Source organism: Balaenoptera borealis, assembly GCF_965194805.1.
Source record: "Balaenoptera borealis genome assembly, chromosome: 12".
Taxonomy (NCBI): Eukaryota; Metazoa; Chordata; class Mammalia; order Artiodactyla; family Balaenopteridae; genus Balaenoptera; species Balaenoptera borealis.
In genome coordinates, this window is record NC_138869.1 from 40,914,606 (window position 1) to 40,932,115 (window position 17,510).

A 17,510-nucleotide genomic window follows, 5' to 3' on the forward strand; every position below is an offset into this window, starting at 1 on the left:
TACACTACCCAAAGCAAACTACAGATTCAATGCAATCCCTATCAAATTAGCAATGGCATTTTTTTTTACAGAACTAGAACAAAAAATCTTAAAATCTGTATGGAGACACAAAAGACCCCGAACAGCCTAAGCAGTCTTGAGGGGAAAAAACAGAGCTGGAGGAATCAGACTCCCTGACTTCAGACTATACTACAAAGCTACAGTAATCAAGACAATATGGTACTGGCACAAAAAGAGAAATATAGATCAATGGAACAGGATAGAAAGCCCAGAGATAAACCCACGCACCTATGGTCAACTAATCTATGACAAAGGACGCAAGGATATATAACAGAGAAAAGACAGTCTCTTCAATAAGTGGTGCTGGGAAAGCTGGACAGCTACATGTAAAATAATGAAATTCGAACATTCCCTGACACCATACACAAAAATAAACTCAAAATGGATTAGAGACCTAAATGTGAGACCGGACACTATAAAACTCTTAGAGGAAAACACAGGAAGAACACTCTTTGACATAAATCACAGCAAGATCTTTTTTGATCCACCTCCTAGAGAAATGGAAATAAAAACAAAAATAAACAAATGGGACCTAATGAAACTTAAAAGCTTTTGCAAAGCAAAGGAAACTACAAACAAGACGAAAAGACAACCCTCAGAATGGGAGAAAATATTTGCAAACAAATCAACAGACAAAGGATTAATCTCCAAAATATATAAACAGCTCGTGCAGCTCAATATTAAAAAAACAAACAACCCAATCCAAAAATGGGCAGAAGACCTAAATAGCCATTTCTCCAAGAAGACATACAGATGGCCAAGAAGCACATGAAAAGCTGCTCAACATCACTAATTATTAGAGAAATGCAAATTAAAACTATAATGAGATATCAGCTCACACCAGTTAGAATGGGCATCATCAGAAAATCTACAAACAACAAATGCTGGAGAGGGTGTGGAGAAAAGGGAACCCTCTTGCACTGTTGATGGGAATGTAAATTGATACAGCCACTACGGAGAACAGTATGGAGGTTCCTTAAAAAACTAAAAATAGAATTACCATATGACCCAGTAATCCCACTACTGGGCATATACCAAGAGAAAACCATAATTCAAAATGACACACACATCCCAATGTTCATTGCAGTACTATTTACAATAGCCAGGTCATGGAAGCAACCTAAATGCCCATCGACAGACAAATGGATAAAGAAGATGTGGTACATATATATACAATGGAATATTACTCAGCCATAGAAAGGAACAAAATTGGGTCATTTGTAGAGATGTGGTTGAATCTAGAGACTGTCATACAGAATAAGTCAGAAAGAGAAAAACAAATATCGTATATTAATGCATATATGTGGAACCTAGAAAAATGGTACAGATGAACCAGTTTGCAGGGCAGAAATTGAGACACAGATGTAGAGGACAAATGTATGGACACCAAGGGGGGAAAGCAGTGGGGTGTGGTGGTGGTGGTGGTGTGATGAATTGGGAGATTGGGATTGACATGTATACACTAATATGTATAAAATGGATAACTAATAAGAACCTGCTGTATAAAAAAGCAAATAAAATAAATTCAAAAGTTCAAAAAAAACCCTATAAAAAATCTACAAACAATAAATGCTGGAGAGGGTGTGGAGAAAAGGGAACCCTCTTGCACTGTTGGTGGGAATGTAAATTGATACAGCCACTATGGAGAACAGTATGGAGTTTCCTTAAAAAACTAAAAGTAGAACTACCATATGACCCAGCAATCCCACTACTGGGCATATACCCTGAGAAAACCATAGTTCAAAGAGAGACATGTACCACAATGTTCATTGCAGCACTATTTACAATAGCCAGGACATGGAAGCAGCCTAAGTGTCTATCAACAGATGAATGGATAAAGAAGATGTGGCACATATATACAATGGGATATTATTACTCAGCCATAAAAAGAAACGAAACTGAGTTATTTGTCGTGAGCTGGATGGACCTAGAGTCTGTCATACAGAGTGAAGTAAGTCAGAAAGCGAAAAACAAATATCATATGCTAACACATATATATGGAATCTAAAAAAAAATGGTTCTGATGAATTAGGGGCAGGACGGGACTAAAGACGCAGATGTAGAGAATGGAGTTGAGGACACGGGGAGGGGGAAGGGTAAGCTGGGATGAAGTGAGAGAGTGGCATGGACAGATATACACTACCAAATGTAAAATAGATAGCTAGTGGGAAGCAGCCACATAGCACAGGGAGATCAACTCGGTGCTTTGTGACCACCTAGAGGGGTGGGATAGGGAGGGTGGGAGGGAGACACAAGAGGGAGGAGACGGGGATATATGTATATGCATAGCTGATTCACTATGTTATAAAGCAGAAACTAACACACCATTGCAAAGCAATTATATGCCAATAAAGTTGTTAAAAAATTGTCTATCTGGTCTAATGTGTCATTTAAGGCCTGTGTTCCTCTATTAATTTTATGTCTGGATGATCTGTCCATTGATGAAAGTGGGGTGTTAAAGTCCCCCACTATTATTGTGCTACTGTCGATTTCTCCTTTATGGCTGTTAGTATTTGTCTTATATATTGAGGTGCTCTTATGCTGGGTGCATATATATTTACAATTGTTATACCTTCTTCTTGGATTGATCCTTGATCATTGTGTAGTTTCCTTCTTTGTCTCTCATAACAGTCTTTATTTTAAAGTCTATTTTGTCTTATACGGGTATTGCTACTCTCACTTTGTTTTGATTTTCATTTGCATGGAATACCTTTTTCCATCCCCTCACTTTCAGTCTCTATGTGGCCCTAGGTCTGAAATGGGTCTATTGTAGACAGCATATATATGGGTCTTGTTTCTGTATCCATTCAGCTGGTCTATGTCTTTTGGTTGGAGCATTTAATCCATTTACATTTAAGGTAGTTATCGATATGTATGTTCCTAGTGCCATTTTCTTAACTGTTTTGGGTTTGTTTTTGTAGGTCTTTTTTTCCCCCTGCCTCTTTTGTTCTCTTCTCTTGTGTTTCTTGTCTAGAGAAGTTCCTTTAGCATTTGTTGTAAAGCTGGTTTGGTGGTGCTGAATTCTTTTAACTTTTGCTTGTCTGGAAAGCTTTTGGTTTCTCCTTCGAATCTGAATGAGAGCCTTGGTGGGTAGAGTATTCTTGGTTGTAGGTTTTTCCCTTTCATCGTTTTAAATATATCCTGCCATTCTCTTCTGGCTTGAAGAGTTTCTGCTGAAAAATCAGCTGATAGTCTTATGGGGATTCCCTTGTATATTATTTGTTGCTTTTCCCTTGTTGCTTTTAATAGTTTTTCTTTGTATTTAATTTTTGTTAGTTTTATTCATATGTGTCTCAGAGAATTCCTCCTTGGGTTTATCCTGTATGGGACTCTCTGCATTTCCTGGACTTTGGTGACTATGTCCTTTCCCATGTTAGGGAAATTTTTGACTATAATTTCTTCAAATACTTTCTCAGGCCGTTTCTCTTTTTCTTCTTCTTCTGGGATCCCTATAATTTGAATGTTAGTGCATTTAATGTTGTCCCAGAGGTCTCTGAGACTGTCCTCATTTCTTCTTTTTTTTTTTTTATGTTTAAAAAAAAAATTTGGCCACACTGCACAGCTTGTGGGATCTTAGTTCCCAAACCAGGCCCTCAGCAATGAAAGCATGGCATCCTAACCACTCAACCACCAGGGAATTCCCTCTTTTGTCTTTATCCTGTTCCATGGCAGAGATTTCCACCATTCTGCCTTCCAGGTCACTTATCCGTTCTTTTGCTTCAGTTATTCTGCTATTGATTACTTCTAGTGTATTTTTCATTTCAGTTATTGCTCATCTCTGTTTGCTTGTTCTTTAGTTCTTCTAGGTCTTTGTTAAAATTTTCTTGTATCTTCGCTATCCATGCCTCCATTCTTTTTCTGAGATCTTGGATCATCTTTACTATCATCACTCTGAATTCTTTTTCAGGTAGATTGCTTATCTTCTCTTCACTTAGTTGTTTTTGTAGGTTTTTATCTTGCTCCTTCATCTGCAACATATTTGTCATCTTATTTTGTCAAACTTACTGTGTTTGTGGTCTCCCTTTCACAGGCTGCAGAATTGTACTTCCTCTTGCTTCTGGTGTCTGCCCCCTTGGTGGGTGAGGTTGGTCCAGAGGCTTGTGCCATTTTCCCCTTGATAGGGAGTTTGATTGGTGTTGTGGTGATCAGAGCCTGCCCTAGAAATTGAGCGGGGCCTCCCCTTTGCTCTGTGGTTGTCACTGACCTGTCAGGGATGGGGTCTGCTCCCTAGCTGTTTGAGTAGAGGCCCAAAGATCTGTTTCTTAGCTGTGATTCTGATCTGCAGTGCGAGGTATGTGGGACTGGAGCACTCCCACTGGGAGAGAAGTCACTGTGTATTCCTCCTCTGAAGCTGTTTACCTGTGAGTATGCTCTGTTGTATCCCCTTCTGCCCATTGTGAGGGCTCACAAAGTATATTTTTGGCACTGCTCTCAGTCCCACCTTAACTGTGGGTATGCCGGCGATCAGCCCTGTTGACTATCAAGTGTCATTTTCACCCGGCCACCGGCACAGGTCCACTGAAGTCAGGTCATAGGACTGCAGTAGTTGTGCACCTGGACCTGCTGTGGGAGCTAAGGAGGCAGCTCAAACTCTGGTCTGGCCCAACCCCCATGAGTACATGCCCACAGAGCCCACAGTTGCTAAAGCCAGACCCGTCGCAGCTGCAAGAGCACTTGTCCTTTCGGATGTTTCACAGGCGCTGAATTAGGGAAGGCATCAGTGGAGGTGTAACTCCGCAGTTTGTGCAGCAGCAAGGAGAAATTTTAGCTCTTCTTCCTTAGTCACACAGCCCCTGGGGATCAGCTGTGGTTTCAGCCCCTCCTCTGGGCGGATTTCCTAGTGGGGGTAGTTATCCACATCCTCCTGGGACAGCAGAGCAGGTCCTGACACCCACTGGTGAATTTCCTAGTAGCGAGAGCTATCCGTGCCCTCCTGGGACAGCGGGGTAGGTCCTGTGGCCCGTTGACAGAATTCCTAGTTTCAGGAGCTGTCCACACCCTTCCAGGTCAGCAGGGGCGGGTTCTGTGACCCGCTGGCAGAATTCCTAGTTCTGGGAGCTGTCTGCGCCCTCCTGGGTCAGTAGGGGTGGGGCCTGTTGTCTGCCTGCGGGTCTGGAAGAGGCAGCCAGTGCCCACCTCTGGAGCCCAAGATGGCGGTGGCTACTCGCATCTGCCCCCAGAACTCCTGTAGGCGGTGTGCTGTTGCCTGGGAGCGCTCACAGGGATAGAAGTTCTTATGGTGTTCCCTCTCCTCTTCTCATGCGCCTCCCAATAATGGTTCCTTGCCTCTCTGGTGGGCCCAGGCTTCTTCCTAGTACACCCTCAGTTGCTGTGGCCCAACCTCTTCAGGCTCTTTCTGCACCTAACCCTGGTCCTCTCTCTGGGACTGAGCTTAGGAGTCTGAGCTTTAGTACCCGACCCTCAACCTCACTAACAGAGGAGTATCTCAGGTTTGAGAGTGCAGGGTGGGGGTGCTGACCCTCTGTGCAGGTTACTCTCCATTTTGCCTTTCACAAACCAGTTGCTGCTTACCCTTTTAGGCTCCAAAACTCCCCCTCCGCCCTAATTTCTCCACTTGTGAGAAACCTTCCCAAGGTGCAGGAAACTTTCCTCCTTCACAGCTCCCTCCTGGGGTGCAGCCTGTCCTAATTCCTTCTTTTTCTTTTTCCTTTTGTCCTATCCAGTTACGTGGAGGTTTTCTTGTCTTTTCAGACATCTGAGGTCTTCTGTCGGCATTCAGTAGCTGTTCTGTGTGAATCATTCTGCTTGTAGATCTATTTTCAATGTTTCTGTGGAGGGAGGTGAATTCTACTTCCTATTCCTTGGCCATTGTGATTGAGCAGTGACTTTCTAATACCTTAATTCTTCCTACATATATTAGTTGCTTTCTAAGGAAAATATTTCTCTTCTCATTAATTTTTTCATTTATTAATTTATATCGGTGTGACTGATGGGTTCCTATTTAATTCTATAGGTTATAATCTGCTATCATCATAATTTTGGTGCTCAAATTGACCCAGATTTGGCCACTGGGAGCCCTTCAGCCTGGCTTCTGCATTCTTCTGACATGCCCCCTTCACCTTTGATTATTTCTTACACCAAGATATTACGGACTTGGAAGAAATAGAAAATATATATTGGTCTTTGCCCCTAGACCCTGGCACAGAGCTCCTGAAAACCTTGTAATTTCTTTTTTTTTTAAAATTGTGAATAACATTTTATTTAGTCATTTTTGTTTACAACTGAAACTATGGGAATTCAAAATTAATATACTTACCCATGAACTTCTTATAGACACCAGAAAATGTTTCAACTTTGTATTCCACATTATTCTGCTGTGCTTTATCCAAATGAACCTTTATGAGACAGCTGCCATCCAGTTTCTTGCGGATTCTCTTGCCCACAGTCTCACTTGGGAAAACCAAGTCCTCCAGGATTACATCATGCACGGCTGTCAGAGTGCAGCTCCTGGGATGCTTGCTTATTTTTTGTATGGCTTTTTCGAGTTGGCTTAGGCAGAATTCTCCTCTGAGTGACAAAGACAACATGCCTCCTGCTGAACTTCTTCTCCAACTCACACAATAGCCGGACCTGGAGTTTCTGGAAAGATTTCAATTGAGGAATGAGAACAAAGGTTTTAATAGCTTTCTGACCACCACTAACTTCAATGTCCTTGGCAATTTTGATGTTCAGCTCTCATAGCTGGGCCTTGAGGTCCGAGTTCATCTCCAGCTCCATGAGGGCCTGGAAGATTCCAGACTTGAACTCCCAGCTTCTCAAAATTGGGCTTCATGATCTTCGCACTGGAACTGAACATGGCCTTGACCTTGCCAATGAGGCTAACTAACATTTGTTCCTCACCGCACCCCGTACTTGGAGGCCTAGGGAGAGGCCTAGGTCTCAGGAGAGCTCGTAAAATCCCAGAGGCAGAGGAGAAGAGGCAGGACTAGCGCAAGTAGAGAAACCGGAAGAACCACAGAGAAATGGTGGAAGCCTAGAGAGTCCCAGGAAGCACCCTTGTATTTCCTTAAGTGATAACAGCACTAAGAGCATCTTTTGTTCTAATATTTGGTCTTTGAACTGGATCCTGACACAGAGCTCCTGAAATTCTTATAATTTCCTGGATGATAGGCGTGTCCTTTGTTCTAATGAGGTGACTCTGACAGAGCTACTGGATGGAGTAACAATGAAGGCTGGTCATTGAAAAGACTAATATATAATTAGAGTGTGGAATTTCCAGCTTTACACCCCCTTTTCTTGAGAAGGGAAAGGATTGAAATAGGGTTTTCCAAAAGTGGCAAAAATTAAGTGTTTTGTATGAGTAGTAAAGGAGACACACAGGAGAAAGACTCATAGGAGGCAGAAACTGACCTTTTCCCACTCAGAAGGGGAAGAATTGTAGATTTTTCTAACATAGTGGTATTCCCTAGAAGAGATGCCACAGTATCATCTGGAAACTTGTTAGAAATACTCATTCTTGGGAACATGATATACTGAATCAGAAATGGTGAGTGGGGGCTTCCCTGGTGGCGCAGTGGTTGAGAATCCGCCTCCCAATGCGGGGGATACGGGTTCGAGCCCTGGTCCGGGAAGATCCCACATGCCATGGAGCAACTAAGCCTGTGCACCACACTACTGAGCCTGCGCGCCACAATTACTGAAGCCCGCACACCTAGAGCCCGTGCTCCACAACAAGAGAAGCCACCAAAATGAGAAGCCCGTGCACCGCAATGAAGAGTAGCCCCCGCTCACCGCAACTAGAGAAAGCCCATGCGCAGCAACGAAGACCCAATGCAGCCAAAAATAAATAAATTAATTAAAAAAAAACACACACAGAAATGGTGAGTGGGGCCCAGCAATCTGCTTTAATGAGACTCTCCACATCATTGGGACCGCTGATAAAGTTCGAAAAACATTGCCCTATTTCCCTCTTAGGTTCAACACCCACGATAGGATCTCTTCATGAGAAGATTGACCACTTTCTTCAGGGGGCAGAGCTAAGAGGTTATCTTGAAGTGAAAGCTACCACAGACATGCTTTGCATAAGTGGACTGGAGAGCAAGGGAAGGACCTGACTAGTTCATCTATTCTCCTCATGCAGTTGTTTCATGAATGGCTGATGATTGCCTATGGTTTCCTCCTGCTGACTTGTTAAACTAGGCAAATGATAAAATGCCATATTGGTTCACAGGTGATCAATCCATGATTAGATTCACACTCAGGCCATTCTAATTATAGATGATTAGCTGATTTATTCATTATTCCACAGCACTTCTCTTTTTTACCACACTACACAGCATTACAAGAATGTTCTGATCTTCTGGGTGCATTAAGTGAGAGATAATCCCATGTTTATTGTAAGAATTTCCTAGGCATACCTTCTGCCAAGTTTCTAACTCAAAAACCAATTTTTGAAAACCCATTCCGGAAAAGCAACTTACGTAAAATTCAATCTCCTTTAAGTGTTTCTTAATTTGCAGAGATCTCCTACTCCTTTGCTATCTGTCTTATTAGCAAGCCAACTTCAGTGAGAATGGAGGTTTATTGGCTCACAAAGGTAAGAATTCCCATAGTATAGTGGGTGGTAGCCTCAGGCATGGCTGGGTCCAGAGGCCCAAAGGAATCCTTAGGACTTAGTCCCTCTCTTTCCATCTTTTGGTTCTACTTTCCTCTGTGTTGGCTCCATTCTCAGCAAGCTATTTCCATGTGGTGTCCCCCAGCAGCTCTGGTTTCATAATTCTTACAGTCATCAATCCTAGTAGTTCCACCACGGCACCAGAACTAAGTCCCAGTGGCTTGGCTTGCATCATGTGCACATCCCTGAACCAATCACTGTGGCCATATACATAAATTATTCCAACATTCCTCTAAGTAGTTGTACATCCTAGGCTGGTGCCTCCATCACCCAGGAGCAATCATGTGGGTGCCCTGCATGGGAATTCTCCACCCATCCTTGTGGAGCTTCTAGGGATGAGGGGTAATCAGGGCTCAGAAGAGCAGAGCTGTGTCTGAGGATGGACAGGTTAAAGAAAATGATCTCTGCCAGCAATTTACAGATCAGAAAATCCCGTGAGTTAGAGAAACAGCTACAAGGAGACATGACATTATAAGAGTTGATAGAGGAAGGCAGAGACTGAGGGAGAAAGACACTGGGGAACACAAAGAGATAATTATAGTTACAGTGAAAGATAAGATTATGAAGGACAGACAGAGAGGGAGACACAGAGACAGCAATGAAGACCAACAAAGCTAGAGAACAGTATGCCCAGATGAATGGAGACACAATAACAGCTCTTCCTTCCACCACCCAGCACACACATACACACACACACACACACACACACAGAAACACCGCCAGAGAGAAATAAAAATTCAAAGAAGCTGAGAAAGACATGTCTTTTGGGTATGAGGGATTTGGGGTGGTTGATGAGAGAACCATTTATTCAGGGATGGTGGGACAGTTGTTTCTAGGGAGAAAGATTTGAGTCATGGTAAAGCCACAAATCCAGGGCCTGGATAGAACTGTGTATTCATTCATTACCTAAATATTTACTGAAACAACAAAAAGACAACCACAACCCAATTAAAAATTTTTTTCAAAACTTGAATAGAATTTTCTTCTAGAGAAGATACACAAATGACCAACAAGCACACTGAGATGCCCAATATCACTCATCATAAGAGAAATGCAAAAGAAAACACAATGAGACACCACTTCACACTCACTAGGATGGCTAGAATTTTCTTTAAAGGAAAATAACAAGAGTTGGCAAGGATATAGAAATATTGGAAAACTTGTATATTGCAGATGGGATGTAAAATGCGGTAGCTACTAAGTATTTATAGTGGCATTATTCACAACAGCCAAAAGGTGCAGACAGTCCAAATACCTATCAAGAGTGGATAAACAAAATGTAGCGTATCCATACAATGGATATATACTTTACTATAAAAAGTAATGAAGTACTGATGCATGGCTACAACGTGGATGAACCTTGAAAACATCATGTTAAGTGAAAGAAGCCAGACACAAAATATCGCATGATTCCACACGAGGTAAATCTATGGAGACAGAATGCAGATTGGTGGCTGCCAGTGGCTGGAGGAGCAGGTACTGGGGAGTGATTGCTTTTTGGGTATGGGGTTTTCTTTTAGGACAATAAAAATATTTTAGAAATTGATATACATAATAGTGGTTGCTTAACACTCTGAACGTACTAAATGCCACTGAATATTATATGGTTAATATAAAAATGGTTATGTGGATTTCACTTATTTGTGTGACGTGATGGTCAGTCAGGTGAGGCCACATGAGAATAGGAGAGGCACAGGAAACAAGGTTTACTGTACTTACAGATGCTGGAGAAGAGGTCACCACCTCATGTCACACAGGGTCAGAGGACAAGCATCAGGTACTGGGCAAGTGGCAGAAGACAGGGGTGAGAAAAGAACTTTTGCCATGGTCTTCCCTGAAGCAGGAAAGACAAGGTTGGGCAGGGTAAACAGTTCAGGATTGGCTAGTTTGAGTAATTCAGGTGGGCTCTACGTTATAGGGGTGGTCCCCAGATGCCCGGTACCTGGACCTTGGATCTGGAATCTGGACCTGTGATGATTTAGGCACTGGAATATTGCCCTCTGGGGGTGCACAGGCCCGAGAGAGGAGGTAAGGCTCTGGATTGGTTGGTTTGCAAATCATAGGCATGCTCCAGGCTGAGTCCTTTGCCATCTCAAAGAATTGGCTAGCCTTGGGAGGGGTAGTCTACCCAAGCCAGAAAGGAATGTTCAAAAATGATGTCAAAATGTCATAATATACAGAAAGTTAAAATGTATAGCCAATAACATATTGAAAGAGAGAGAGAGGGAGAGAGAACCAACTGTTCTAGATCCTGGGAACACAGCACTGAACCCAGAGTCCCTGCTCTTTTGGAGCTCACCTCTCGTTGGGGGGGGAACAGAAAACAGAGAGGTAAGATAACCTTGGTAGGGATGAGGACTGAAATAGGAAAGCAGAGTCAGGAGCTAGAGTATACAGTAGTGGGCGGGAAAGCTATTTCAATAAGGTGATCAAATCAAAGGAGGCCTCCCTGGAAGGAACGTGGAGCAGAGACAAACCTGAATGGAGTGAGGGCTCCACCTGCAAGAAGACAATCCAAGGAAAGGTGGCAGCAAGAGCAAAGCGCTGCGATGGGAGGGTGTTGGGTTTTTTTGATATTAGCAGAGCCACCAGGGAGGGCATTGAGAGAGTGAGACAGCCAAGGCCAGACTGTATGGGCTGATGCAGTCCCCAGGCGGGTGGGGGCATTTTGGAATTGAATGGTCTAAATTGAATGAGAATGCTCTTGGATTGGAAGAATTAACATTGTTAAAATGGCCATGTTACCCAAAACAATCTACAGATTTAACTCAATCCCTATCAAATTACTCATGACATTTTTCACAGAACTAGAGCAAATAATCCTAAAATTTATATGGAATTATAAAAGACCCAGGATTGCCAAAGCAATCCTGAGGAAAAAGAACAAAGCAGGAAGCATAACCCTGCTAGACTTCAGACAATACTACAAAGCTACAATAATCAAAACAACATGGTAGGGCTTCCCTGGTGGCGCAGTGGTTGAGAATCTGCCTGCCAATGCAGGGGACACGGGTTCGAGCCCTGTTCTGGGAAGATCCCGCATGCCGCGGAGCAACTGGGCCCGTGAGCCACAATTACTGAGCCTGCACGTCTGGAGCCTGTGCTCCGCAACAAGAGAGGCCACGATAGTGAGAGGCTCGCGCACCGCGATGAAGAGTGGCCCCCACTCGCCGCAACTGGAGAAAGCCCTCACACAGAAACGAAGACCCAACACAGCCAAAAATAAAAATAATAAATAAATAATAAATAAAAAATTAAAAAAAAAAACAAAAAAAACAAAAACCAACATGGTATTGACACAAAAACAGACCTATGGAGCAAGGTAACAGAACAGAGAACCCAGAAATAAACCCATACACCTAAGGTCAATTAATCTTTGACAAAGTAGGCAAGAATATATAAGGGGGAAAAGACAGTCTCTTCAGCAAGCGGTGTTGAGAAAGTTGCACAGCCCATGTAAATCAACGAAGTTAGAACACACCCTCACACCATACACAAAAATAAACTCCAAATGGCTAAAGACTTAAATATAAGACACGACACCATAAAACTCTTAGAATGGATCATAGGTAAAACATTCTCTGTACCACTGTTTTCTTAGGTCAGTCTCCCCAGGCAATAGAAATAAAAGCAAAAATAAACAAATGGGACCTAATCAAACTTACAAGCTTTTGCACAGCAAAGGAAACCATGAGCAAAATGAAATCACAACCATACACCACACTATGAAGGAGTTTCCCTGGAGCTGGCTGGCTTGGCAGCTTTGCAACTTCATGTCTCCTACCCATGGCAGACATTACTAATCAACCACAGACCCCGCTCATCCCGCACCTGGCTCTTAGAATCCTCCTTCATATGGGACCCCAGACAACCTCAGAGCTGACCTGTGAGATGCCCAATATCTGCCATCATTTACCGTGACGCTTCACTGAGATAAGGACCTCTTGAAGCTTTTCTGACAGAGATCTTGTGACACAGTGTTGGAGCCGACCTGATCAATTCTTTATTGGGAAGGGGATGCAGTCTCTAATCCGACAGATCTGTGATCCCAGAGAGACCTCAAGCTCAAGTCCTAGCTAGCTTGCTGTGAGGTCGTAGCTGCCCTGGAAAAAACCACGGTTTTGACATGTATGCCAGCGCCAGTAGACCTGGATGATGTGGGAAGCATGGAGCAAACGGCAGTAACAAAGGTGGATGCGCCACATGCGACCAGGACTGTAGCCTGACCACTGCCCATTTTTGCCGAGCATAATACTCCAGTGCAGCCTGCCGCTTCTTCTCCAGCAGCTCTGCCAGCTTCTGTTTCCACCAGTACTGAATGATACACGGTCTGAGTGCTGCGTGCAGCAGCGTCTGGCGCACCAGGGTGCCCCGCCACCAGGCCTGAATCTTTATGGTTTTCTGCTCTTTGCCTCCCTTTTGAGGGAGGGCCTTCAGGAAAAAGAAGGGACACTCAGGAAATGTTCCCGTCCCACCTGAGCCCTGGTGTGAGCCAGAAAGGGGTCCTGATCCTTTATCAACAATGGCACCTTCCTCAGAAGTTTGTGGGCACTGGGCAGGCCACTGGCTGGAGCCTGAAGACCAGACAGGTGTCCTGTCTCTGCCACTCTTGGTTAACAGACACATCACAGTTAAACTCTTGAGTCTCAGGGTCCTCAACTGTAACATGGGGCACAACTGCCCTAGCTGTCACCTGGTTCCTTGGACCTAGTTGGCCAGTCTAGAACAAGAACACCACGATCTATGGGTCAAAGGGTTATTCTGTTGTGCCTGGGCCTGACCACCTACCTGGGAAGCATATCACTTCCCTTCAGACCTCACTCACAGGCTGGAGAAGGGGCATTCTTTGCTCTTCTTTCATGCCTGACTCCAGCTCCAATGCACAACCTGCTGTCTCCCTCTGTCAAGTCACAGGATTAGAAGTTTGGGACTTCCCTGGTGGTGCAGTGGTTAAGACTCCACCTGCCAATGCAGGGCACACGAGTTCGAGCCCTGGTCCAGGAAGATCCCACATGCCGCAGAGCAACTAAGCCCGTGTGCCACAACTACTGAGCCTGTGCTCTAGAGCCCGTGCTCCACAATGAGAGAAGCCACCACAATGAGAAGCCTGGGCACCACAATGAAGAGTAGCCCCTGCTCGCCGCAACTAGAGAAAGCCCGAGCGCAGCAACAGAGACCCAACACAGCCAAAAATAAATAAATAAATAAATTTATTAAAAAAAAAAAAAGAAGTTTGTCTGCCCCACACAGTTTGGCACCTTTCTCATTTATTCCTCACTTTCACTTCTTTTGGTTCTCACATCTTGAATTTCAGTTAACACACATACATGTACTCATGTAAACACACACACGCTCCCACACGGTTCTAGCCTTGGGTTTCCCTGTAGTTGACTCTGCATCCCCCAAACACAGCCCTCCCACCCCGCTCCCCAACTTGGCATAGTCTGGTTCCCAATTGTCAGGGTTTCTTCTCCCTACAACCAAGTCTCCATATCTCAGTCACACCCACCTTTCTCAGACTGAGAAGGAACTAGGACAAAAGGACAACCAGGGATGAGTCAATTCCTATTCATTCCAGTTCTGGATAGGACAACCACTCATCATGGTTGGCCTGGGACACTCTCAGTTCATGATTGTTGCTCCTGAGCAATAACTCATAGCACTATCTTTCACTCACAAATGTATCCTGCTTTGGATGACAAATTCCCTGATCATCCCATGCTATGGACCATAGCAAAGACAACCATGACTCCTGGCTCACTTTGTTTAGACATGTTGCAGGTTGGGGTGCCCCTCAACTTTGAGGCTTTCTATCGGCTTACCTTTGGTGGAGGGGATGGAAGGGGTGAAGGTGGAGGCTCTTCTCTCTTTGTCTTTTTTTCTTTTTTGTTCATCAGTGGGATTTCATCAACATTCTTCTGTAATCAGAGTTTAGAGGGGAAAGATATGGGTAGGTTGTTCTTTGTAAAATTCTGTGCCGAGTCCACCACATACTTAACCTCCTGCCTTGCCCAAAGACCCTAGATGTAGGCTGTGTATCCTTAATCAAATGTGCAAATCCACCTTCCCCTTCCTGCAACTTTGGGTAGACTGGCTCTCTCTTATGCAACATCAAATGCCCATGACTTGGAAATAGATGGTTCAAATTCCTCAGGTCTGCGATCCCCTAAATTTCCCAGAGTTAGGAGGTAGATGCTTCTATCGCTCTGAGGGCTGTACTCTTCCTTGAGATCCATACAAGTTGTTGTATATATCAGTAGTTTATTTCATTTTTAAAAATAAATTTATTTATTTATTTATTTATTTATGGCTGTGTTGGGTCTTTGTTGCTGCATGTGGGCTTTCTCTACTTTTGGAGAGTGGGGGCTACTCTTCGTTGCAGTGCGCGGGCTTCTCATTGCGGTGGCTTCTCTTGTTGTGGAGCACAGGCTCTAGGCATGCGGGCTTCAGTAGTTGTGGCACATGGGCTCACTAGTTGTGGGTCGCGTGATCTAGAGTGCAGTCTCAGTAGTTGTGGCGCACAGGCTTAGTTGCTCCATGGCATGTGGGATCTTCCTGGACCAGGGCTCGAACCTGTGTCCCCTGCATTGGCAGGTGGATTCTTTTTTTTTTCTCCATTTATTTGTACATTTATTGTGATTATTGATACAGACATTTTCTATTGTCTTACAACATGCTGTTTATTTTACTTGCTTTTTTTTTGAATTTTATTTTATTTTTATACAGCGGTTCTTATTAGTTATCTATTTTATACATATTAGTGTATATATGTCAATCTCAATCTCCCAGTTCATCCCACCACCACCACCTGACCCACCACTTTCCCACCTTGGTGTCCATATATTTGTTCTCTACATCTGTGTCTCTATTTCTGCCCTGCAAACTGGTTCATCTGTACCATTTTTCTAGGTTCCACATATATGCGTTAATATGTGACATTTGTTTTTCTCTTTCTTACTTACTTCACTCTGCATGACAGTCTCTAGTTTCATCCACGTCTCTACAAATGACCCAATTTCATTCCTTTTTATGGCTGAGTAATATTCCATTGTATATATGTACCACATCTTCTTTATCCATTCATCTGTCGATGGGCATTTCGGTTGCTTCCATGACCTGGCTATTGTAAAATGGTGCTGCAATGAACACTGGGGTGCATGTGTCAGAGAATTATGGTTTTCTCTGGGTATATGCCCATTAGTGGGATTGCTGGGTCATATGGTAATTCTATTTGTAGTTTTTTAAGGAACCTCCATACTGTTCTCCATAGTGGCTGTATCAATTTACATTCCCACCAACAGTGCAAGAGTGCTCCTTTTTCTCCACACCCTCTCCAGCATTTGTTGTTTATAGATTTTCTGATGATGCCCATTCTAACTGGTGTGATACCTCATTGTAGTTTTAATTTGCATTTCTCTAATAATTAGTGATGGTGAGCAGCTTTTCATATGCTTCTTAGCCATCTGTATGTCTTCTTTGGAGAAATGTCTATTTAGGTCTTCTGCCCATTTTTGGATTGCATTGTTTGTTTTTTCAATGTTGAACTGCATGAGCTGTTTATATATTTTGGAGATTAATCCTTTGTCCTTTGATTCGTTTGCAAATATTTTCTCCCATTCTGAGGGTTGTCTTTTTGTCTTGTCTGTAGTTTCCTTTGCTTTGCAAAAGCTTTGAAGTTTCATTAGGTCCCATTTGTTTATTTTTATTTCCATTACTCTAGGAAGTGGGTCAAAAAAGATCTTGCTGTGATTTATGTCAAAGAGTGTTCTTCCTGTGTTTTCCTCTAAGAGTTTTATAGTGTCCGGTCTTACATTTAGGTCTCTAATCCATTTTGAGTTTATTTTTGTGTATGATGTTAGGGAGTGTTCTAATTTCATTCTTTTACATGTAGCTGTCCAGTTTTCCCAGCACCACTTATTGAAAAGACTGTCTTTTCTCCATTGTATATCCTTGCCTCCTTTGTCATAGATTAGTTGACCATAGGTGCATGGGTTTATCTCTGGGCTTTCTATCCTGTTCCATTGATCTATATTTCTGTTTCTGTGCCAGTACCATATTGTCTTGATTACTGTAGCTATGTAGTATAGTCTGAAGTCAGGGATTCCTGACTGAAGTCAGCTGATTCCTCCAGCTCCGTTTTTTTCCCTCAAGACTGCTTTGGCTATTTGGGGTCTTTTGTGTCTCCACACAAATTTTAAGATTTTTTGTTCTAGTTCTGTAAAAAATGCCACTGGTAATTTGATAGGGATTGCATTGAATCTGTAGATTGCTTTGGGTAGTATAGACATTTTCATAATATTGATTCTTCCAATCCAAGAACATAGTATATCTCTCCATCTGTTTGTGTCATCTTTGATTTCTTTCATCAGTGTCTTATAGTTTTCTGAGTACAGGTCTTTCACCTCCTTAGGTAGGTTTATTCCTAGGTATTTTATTCTTTTTGTTGCAATGGTGAATGGGAGTGTTTCCTTAATTTCTCTTTCTGGCAGGTGGATTCTTAACCACTGCACCACCAGGGAAGTCCAGTTCATTTCTTTTTATTGCTGAGCAGTATACCATGGTATGAATGTACAAGTTATTTAGCCATTCACCCATTTGGGTTGTTTCCAAGTTTTTGGCTATTATCCAACTTTGAAATATTGTACATGTTTTTGTTTGAACATAGGTTTTCAATTCTCTTGGGTATATATCTAGAAGTGTGGGTTATTGGTAATTCTATAATTAACTTTTAAGAGACCATTAAACTGTTTTCCACAGCAGTTACCCCATTTTACATTCCTATGAGCCATGTGTGAGAAATCTAGTTTTTCCAATC

At 43.0% G+C, this 17,510-nt stretch overlaps 1 protein-coding gene and 1 pseudogene across 4 annotated transcripts in view; both read right to left on the reverse strand.

Annotated features, from left to right (window-relative positions):
* Positions 1–17,510, reverse strand: part of LOC309608376 (IQ domain-containing protein F2-like) — a 119,637-nt gene that overhangs the window by 11,222 nt on the left and 90,905 nt on the right. For all 3 annotated transcript variants that reach the window (XM_082348256.1, XM_082348257.1, XM_082348258.1), the window contains exon 3: positions 14,518–14,613. In XM_082348256.1, the coding sequence (XP_082204382.1) occupies positions 14,518–14,589 (72 nt within the window). In that variant the 5' untranslated portion in view covers positions 14,590–14,613. The remainder of the gene's footprint in view (positions 1–14,517; positions 14,614–17,510) is intronic.
* Positions 6,309–6,877, reverse strand: LOC309608375 (small ribosomal subunit protein eS7 pseudogene; annotated as a pseudogene). Its single transcript has one exon. The product of its transcript is annotated as a small ribosomal subunit protein eS7 pseudogene (transcript).